At 32.6% G+C, this 9,205-nt stretch overlaps 1 protein-coding gene across 5 annotated transcripts in view; it reads right to left on the reverse strand.

The window, feature by feature from the left end:
- Positions 1 to 1,742: 1,742 nt before the first annotated feature.
- Positions 1,743 to 9,205, reverse strand: part of LOC110037804 — a 40,945-nt gene continuing 33,482 nt past the window's right edge. For 3 of the 5 annotated variants that reach the window (XM_020742525.1, XM_020742521.1, XM_020742524.1), the window contains one exon: positions 1,743 to 2,129. In XM_020742525.1, the coding sequence (XP_020598184.1) occupies positions 2,022 to 2,129 (108 nt within the window). In that variant the 3' untranslated portion in view covers positions 1,743 to 2,021. The remainder of the gene's footprint in view (positions 2,130 to 9,205) is intronic. The other 2 variants (XM_020742523.1, XM_020742522.1) reach the window with 2 other exon arrangements.

Consider the following 9,205-nt stretch of genomic DNA (forward strand, 5'->3'; position numbering starts at 1 on the left):
CAATAATCATTCATTTTGAATCTTCTAGGAAACCCTACATATGACTTGAATTGGGAAAACTATGCGGAATTTCTGAGTTTTCGTCGAGGATTAGATCCAATAACAAGGGGTCTTTGGTTGAGTGATATTGCACATCATCATTTAGCAATTGGTCATGGCCTGAAAGACATTTTAGAGGCTCATAAAGGTCCATTTATGGGCCAGGGCCCTAAAGGTCTCTATGAAGTTTTAACAACGTCATGGCATGCTCAATTATCTCTAAACCTGGCTATGTTAGGTTCTTTAACCATTATTGTAGCTCACCATATGTATTCCATTCCCTCTATCCATACTTAGCTATTGACTATGGTACACAACTTTCTTTGTTCACACATCACATGTGGATCGGGCCTCCATCCCTAGAATAGTCAAATCCATTTTTCTAGGCTTTTCTATAATGCACTGTCATTGAACTATCAGTCTCATTATTTGAACACAATCTTTCCAAAATTCTAAACTTAGATCCATTCATCACCTTTTAAAACTCTAACTTTGAAAAGCCCGACCTTGCAATCTAAATAATATAAGTCAATACTTTAATTGAGAGTTTTCTCTAGAGTTCATAGCCTTTGTACAGATATCAGACCTCAGAATAAAATAAACTTTATCTTACACTCGTAAGATAGGAAAAATTCCCTTTTCACGTAGACCCATAAATCTTAAAAATTTTTATTATCATAATTATTAGGTCTAGTTCAAGATAATATTTCCTTCCTCTAAGGTGGCATTTTTCAAATGACTTTTTTGATCATTTAATAAAATCATTCAAAATTTATGGTGGATACCCTTGAAAAAAAAAATCCACAACCATACTGCTTAATTAGCTTACATAGCACCTACAAGATAATTCATCACAGCAAGGGTGAAACCAAGATTATTTCTTAAGGTGGGCAAAATCACCAAATGTCCATTTTTCTTAAGGTGTTGGGCAAAATAAATATATCAAGATGAAGCTAAATTACTAAATTGCTTTTAATACATAAGAAAAAAAAATATAAAATTTACTATTTATATAAAAAAAAACTATAAATTCTATGGAGTAAATTACTCACCCTAGGCAAAACCTAGTTCCGCCCCAACATTCCAGATCTCTCTAGATCCAAATAACATTGAATGTAATAACACCTAAGGAGAAATTTAAAGGTCATTTTGGTCCACCTTATTTATAACATCTACATACATCACTATTATTGATACATTGACACAATCTTTAACTTAGTTATATACTCTTAACTAGGCTTTCTTTTAAACGTAATCATAGTACTTTGATTGAAAATATCAATCATATATATATATAGAGAGATTATATATATATATATATATATATATATTGTAGTAATATTTTATCTATCATATTTTCTTAACGCAAATCTTTCTTAGACTGATTAATCTTTTTTGATGCAATTCAATTCAATTTTAGTCGAAACCTTTTGATTATGCTACTTATTCTCCTGTTCATACTCTTGATTAGGAAACCATATTACAACTAATTAAATCTTTTCAATGTTCACTACCAATTAGTCATATCCTTTTGCTTTTAGAAATGCATGGATTTGTTTCTTGGTGCCCATTTCAAATCACTATTATTTCTTATTGATTATTTATTTTATTTTATTTTATTAGTGTTTTGATTGAAAATAAACTAAATTTTACGTGCTAAAAGTATAATTTTAATTTGTGTTTTATTTATGACAGTAGCAAGGTGACATCATTATAGACTATACATGAAAGCTCATTTAAAACAGTAAATAAAAGAATGTGAAGAGCACAAGAGACATAGAAAAGGAAATAATGTATTATTACAAGGCATTTAATGAAAGAATTTAGGAAAGAAAAGAAAAGCTAAAGCCATTCTGGAGGACCTATGCATCAAATTCATAAGCCTGACACAGTTAACCGAAAACCTGAAAATATATCATTTTGGTTGTATAAGCATAGGAGAAGCATAAAAGGGAAGAAAAATAAAACCTGGCAACTTCAGCTCAAGCCGCAGAAGTTTTTCTTGCTTTCATCACTAGTTCTTCTGTGGTGGCCCCAATGATATCATTGGCCCGTCTCAGAGGAACACACACAATTCTTCCAATAATGTCCTGCATAGAGCATAATTAACATAGTAGCTGCCTATAGTTCATTTTGGTAAAGTTTACCAGATTTTGATATCAATTTAATGTCATCTCACCACCTATAAAGATTAATCAATAATGGCTTTGTTTAATTTGATCATATATGTTCATCTTCCTACTATGTTGATTAAGAATAAAACTAATGTTTTCATTTTTCCTATTTTCATAAAAAAGAAAAGGCATCCTAAAAGCAATTTCCAATTTGCAAAATATGATATATTTAAATGAATGCTGAGCACAAATAGTTATGATAAGCCTTATGGGATGATTATGCTATATCTAAATAAATGAATTCTAAAGTTTTGTCCAAAAGCCACATTTTAAATATCCCTCTAGGCTCAACAAAATTCAATGTTTGGACTCCTTCAAAGCACTTATAGAATCTAGGGCCAAACTATATGCTAAGAATTTGATTAAAATTTGAATCCACTTTTTATAAAAAAAAATTTCAACCAGGTGTTTGATCAATTTTCTTAGATCTCTAATTTTGGGCAAATACCTTCTTTGAAGCTTTCTAAAAGCTCCTATATTATGGTACAAAAGCATGCAAAATTTCAAAAGAATTCAAGTTACAATTATGTAACCTCATGTTCTAAGCAAATTCTTTTACTCCGATTTTTTGGGAAAATGAACCCAATCTTTCAAAATAGAATACGCTGAGCTTTATTATAAAGTCAAACTGACTATGAATTGAGTAAATTGGAGGGATCATTTTTTCGTAAATATTATAACTTGATTAGTAGTCCTTAAATACTATGATAAATAATTTTATAACCTATTTAAATTTGCAATAACGTTTAAAAGTATGACTCATTCATTCAATTTGTTTAACATAAAATAAGTTAGGACATAAATGTTTCAACCCTTTCAATTAGTGTTGAGATTTGTATCTACTGTAGGGTCCTATTTGTAAATAAAAAAAGTTTAGGGATTTATTTGCAGATCTTCGAAGGCTCTACATAAGCCCAAGCTATTAAAGAAATGGATAACTTTTCAAAACAATTAATTCTTTATGGTATCAAAGCCTTAGCTGCCTCTCCTCCTTGGTTGACCAGATGGGATCGGTGCATAGTGACCCAAAACTCCCGTTTCTGTGACATGAGTCAATTTTACATGATTGCACCCACTTTTATTCCAACATTTCACTTGTTATTTTACCTTACTTATCATGGATTTACAAGTGTGAAAGATTTTTCATGGTGATATGCAAGTTACAGGTGATCGTACGTGTATTTCAGAATCAGAAAAACTAAGAAAAAAGTCGTCAGAACTGGCATGACCACTCATAGACTAAGTGTGACCAAGTCATAGTATTGTTGTAGCGTCGTGACCAACATGCTCAAATCGGGGCGTGACCACGCCGCTCTTTCAATGGCTCAATGCAACCGCGTCGCTCTTTCAAAGGCTCAATGTAATCACACTGGATCACGGTGACCATGCCGCCCAATTTAGATCACGGGTGTGACAATGCCGGATTTCAGCGTGATCATGCCATCGAAGCGGGAAATATTTTAAGAAAGAAATTTCTTGCCAAATATGAGAATTTGGTTATAAAAAGAGGTCTTGGACATCTTTGGAGGAGGCTTGAACCATTAGAAACGGCTGGAGACAAAGTTTGAGGGATTGGAGTCTTCTTTGATTGAGGTTGAGGTTCTAAGGGCTATATCGTTTCCATTGTTCTTCCGTATTTCTTATTTACTTTGATATTTACTTTGATAGGAGATTGTAAGAGAGAGAGAAAGATCTGCTGCTCTAAAAGAAGAAACAAATTATTTTTATGTTCTTCCTTGCAGTAATGGTTTCTATGGATTTGATTTTCATCGTTCTTTCTAGCATGAGTGGCTAAGTTTTTTCTCGCATCTGTATGATGAAAGAATTGTAGTTTATGTTTTCTCGATTTGTTTTCCCAAGTAAAATTTTTTTTGAGCTTTTATGTCTATGTTGTATTAACCATCGAATTTCATGTACTTCTGATCTGAACAATTAGAATGTTAAAATATTTTGTGATCTACGACTTCTGTCCGTTGCGTAGAAGAATTAAATGGTTAACCACAAAATCCAGGTAAAAATGGGCATATTCTATCAGGATTTTGCAAATTAAAAAGGGGATTGGAATAATCCTACGGAATGTCATGGGGATTAATGAAACTTCATGAACTTTAGTCTTTTTTTTTTTACCTAAGCCTAGATATAGGAACTTTTTATCCCCGTTGAAAACTATCATGTAGGGGAAAGATTAGGAATACCACAAAGCACCATAATTCCTAAATCACAGAGAAACAAGTCTCATCACTTTCGAAGAATTGTAAAGGTTATTTGCTTATTGTTTTCCTTTATTTTTTAACCTAGTTAATTTTTTTCTATTTTTGAGTAAGATTTTAGAAACTCCATCTCTTGTCTTTGATCACACTGAACTAGGTTTAGATGTTTAGTAAACTAAAAATTTTTCATTCAGAATATTTCTTAGCTCTTTCCTTATGGGATCGATACAAGGTACTCATTAATTGCATTATAATTTGACATGTATACTTGTATCATTGACTGATTGACTTACTTCGCGGTAAGTTTTGGGCCATCACTCTCCTCGATTGAACCAGTAGGGAACAACACAAATAAATGTGAAATTCCTATTTTCCTCTTCCTTCGATCGTGTTCCTTGCGAAGTACTGGTAAATCCCTCGATCCAGTTAGGATCAGCGTACACAGAACCAGATCGGTGTGAAGAGACCCAAAGTTTTTCCTCTTGGTCCTCGCAAATCAGCCTCAATTAGAGTTAATAGAGGTTTCGGCTTTGGCGTGTTGGATCGCGACACATGGATGTATGGCTGTTGCAGTATTGCGTCCGACTTGGGATTGAGGAAGACAGCGAAGTAGCACTTTGTTTCTAGAGTTGCACTCGATGGCAGGGAGGCGAAGGTTCCAAGTGATTGTGGTTTTTTGTGCGGGACAGAGGAGTTGCAACTTTGTGGGCTAAGACAAAGTGAATCACATAAAGGAAGAAGATCTAGATTTGGATTCTTGTGGTTTAAAATGTCAGGAGAACGAGATAATGCGGGAGGTAAATTATTGGAACTTCTGGGAAAGAGCGGGGAAAGAGTGATCCTAAAATTCTGAAGGTATTTGTCGGGCTCATACAGAGAGCTAGAGTATGATGAATATAATGAATCTTCCACGGCAAAAAAACTAATGAGTATAATAAATCTTTCAAATTAATGCCTCAATAATAATATAATTTGAAAGTGCATGTTTTATTACTCTCATGATTTCATTGCATGACTCATAAACATATTTTCTTATAATTATTAAATGTTACATCATAAGGGTGAATGTTTGATGGGCTCCAACATATGCTACTAGCGTCGTCAGTCTGGTCACAAAACTAGATATTGCCTTTCACTTGGCCAAAAGACCTCTGAAGAACATAAACCAAGTGGAGATCATTCACAGAAGAATGCATATTGACACGCGATGGAGTCAACAACTTCAACTCCTACTCAAGATCAACCAAGACAACTTCGAGTTTATGCCCTTACACATAGTGACCCTGAAGAACCTACCGCAGTTGATGTTGATCATAATATGTGCTGATTAGTGTTATGTTTTCTTGCACATGATAAGGATGTTTGTGTACTTCTGTTAGAGTAGGTGTGTGTTATTTTAGTTATGATACTTTAGTTTAGATGTGATGTTATCCTTGTTATATTATCCTATTACAAATGACAGGGGGTGTTAGTTGACTAATCTTGTAACATATCTTTGTTTTCCAATGTACACTTTCATCTTAATAAATAAGCTCTAGACTTCTTCATGAAATTTATAGATAATTCATGTTTTACCCGCTTAATAAGAAGAGGCTTGTAGAAGATTTATAAATTTTAAAGTAAAATTTTTTGTAAGTGGGGGGATTGCAATTCTCGATATTATTTCTCTTCTTAAAGCCTCCTTTACATCAGAGGAGTCTTATTGAGTAGGAGAGAGTCATATCTAACAGAAGAGAACTGTATCGAGCAGGAGAGGGCTCTTACAACATTTAAGATGAGACCAAAAGAATTTGGAAAAGAAAGTACAAGCAATTTACACTTGTGGCTCGATTCAAATGCTCAAGGGTTTTGTTCGGCAACTCTAGCTAGTGTAGGAGAGTGGACGAAGACTTCAAGCACGTTTGTGAAGCCAATCGAGTTCTTGCAAGAGGAGGCAAGGCGATCGAAAAAAGGCTTTCCCATACATGTGATAATGAAGACGAGGGCAACTACGATCCTGGTTCCGAACGCAAGTGTGCTTGAGGGAGACAACAAAACATCACAACACATTGTGTCAAAGCAGAGGGGAAGAAGCACGCGTTGACATAAAGGGGAGGAAGTGTGTCACTCTTGGTGTGTGAAGAGAATTGATGAGCGTCCGGGACAATTTGTGAGGACAAGGGTGAGGATGTCAGACAATCTAGCAAAGGCGACAACAAGTTAAGGTCGAGCACTTGTGTCCATGAGCGAGACAAGATCAAGTAGTTGAGATTTCGGATTCTGGAAAATGAGGGAAGGGTGAAACAAGAATAGTGATCATGGGAGTTGGGTTACATGTGGGCAAGGGGTAATTTATTAAATTTTATGTTATTATGTATAGTATGCATTTTAGATATTTTTAAAGATTTATAATTTAGATATTGATGAATAGTTTAGAAATTAAAAAAAAAAGTTTGATTATGAAAGTAAATTGCTTTAATAAAACAAAAAGAAAATATAAACAATAAAATAGATTATTAGTCAAGTTGTGATAATTAAATAACAAAAATTTAAATATTTACAAGTTTATATACATTCATTGTAAGTGATAATTAATAAAAGATTATAATATATATTTTTAATAATAAAATTTCAAATTGAATAAGTGTTTTATTAAATAAAGACTAGTTTACTCTAATTAGTTGACCCTCATATATATTTCGCAAGAATAATTGATCGGACATAAGACAGATGGGCAAACAATAAATACTATAACATGTTCAAAGCATCGAAGTCGCCTAAAAAGCAAACATTCAAGATAGAATGGAGAAACCACGAAGAATCAAATTTGAATCACCTCAATTGTAGACAAAGTAACCAAAACGACCTACGATGGCAAAATAGACCGCATGAGCACGTACGAAATGTCAGTAAGAATGTGTCGGGGCCCTTTGTTCTGGTTTTGCCATCAAATGATACAACAAAGAAATAGTTATGGCCAAAGCTCTCTGACCGGATGACTTGCCACCAAATGATACTACTATATTACGATCACAGCTGTAGCCCACATGTTCCTCAATGACAGACTGTCATATTGTGTATTAAATCATAAGATATCAAACTCTCTGTAAGAAATGTTCGACTTAGATAAGTCTCTTTAGACAAACATTCACCCTGGGTCTACAAAATTCTCTTGTACAAAGCAACTCATGGTTGCTGACAAGGATTCTTCAGTTAGATTGGGTCGTCTATCTCTACTGACTAAGTACAATAGTGCTCGTGACAATTCAGGATGACAGAAGCAAGAGATCTTAATCGGGTTTGTCGTCGCTTCCCCCACCATCTCCTTTGAGTTCACTGTGATAAGCTTTTATAATTTTATCATATAAAATTTGTTGTTACTATATGCTAAGTTTGAATACTTAGAACCTAGTGATTAGCCTTAATCGAAAGTGTTCTTCTGTTATCGGGGGGAGTAATTAACCATGGGTGATTATGGCTACGGGAAACCTAAAACTTCAAATCTTAAAGTATTCACAAAATAAGAGCAAAATCTTTGGGTAGTGTCGTATTTACTATCTCATCTGTCTTTCGAAAATTTAACCCGAAACCTTAACATCACTAAGCTCTATACGAGAGTCTGGGTTGCTTTTCAAACTTTTGGAGCTCACATAATTAATTAACATAGTTATAAATACTAATAGATATACATACACTTATTTTAGGCATCAAATTAGAGGAGTCTAGCTCTAAGGGAAATCAAAAAATAAATAAATCGACATCGAGGTGAGAGCCTATATTTTTAATCGATTGTAATGTTTTATTATTTTCAAATATTTTGTATTAGTAGTTACTAATACTTGCACAAACTTTATTCTGATTAATATTTTTTATTTGTTGGTCACATTATTGTGAAAGAAATATGTTTTTAACAATATCTGCTTTTGCATATTCTTTAAATACATATAAGGCGCATTGAATTGAATGAGATAAACATATCAATGATATGAACTATATCATATTCTTGCATGTGCATATTGACTATGATGGAGTTTATCCCCTTATGATAACTAGCCGCAACTTGAAATTTTCCTCATTTATATCATCACTTGTTGATTATGCAAGATTTTATGCTTGTATGTGCATGTTGACTAAGGAACTACAAGTACCTTAGTATTTTGCTGGTATCGTAAGGGGGTAAATTCTATCATAGTTAACACACATATGCGAATATACTATGTAGTCCATATCATTCATATGTTTATCTCATTCACTTAAATGCACCTTATATATTTTTCAAAAATAATATACAATGATATATATTGTTAAAAACATATTTCTTTCCCAATGAATAATAAATAAATAAAGCATAAAAATCAAAATAAAACTTGTGCAAGTATCTGTAACTACTAATGCAAAATGGTTAAAAAGAAAAAAAAAATAATATCATAGACTAAAAATCTGAGCACCGACTTTGATGTTTAATAATTTATTCTTTGATTTGCCTTAGACATCAACTTCTTTAATTTGATGCATAAAATAAACATATGTATATATATTAGTAATTGTAATTATGTTGATTAAGTAGAGTAAACTAATCTTTATTTTAAAAAATACTTGTTCAGTCTAAAATTTTGCTATGAAAAATATATCTCATAATCTCTTATTAATTCACTTATAATGAATGTATATAAATTAAAAACTTTTAAACCTTTGTTATCCAATTATCCTAACTTCATTAATTATCTATTTTATTATTAACTTTCACTAAAATAATTTAATCAATACCTATATATATATATATATATATATATATATATATAA

This window comes from Phalaenopsis equestris, unplaced genomic scaffold (genome assembly GCF_001263595.1).
Source record: "Phalaenopsis equestris unplaced genomic scaffold, ASM126359v1 Scaffold225318, whole genome shotgun sequence".
Classification (NCBI taxonomy): domain Eukaryota; kingdom Viridiplantae; phylum Streptophyta; class Magnoliopsida; order Asparagales; family Orchidaceae; genus Phalaenopsis; species Phalaenopsis equestris.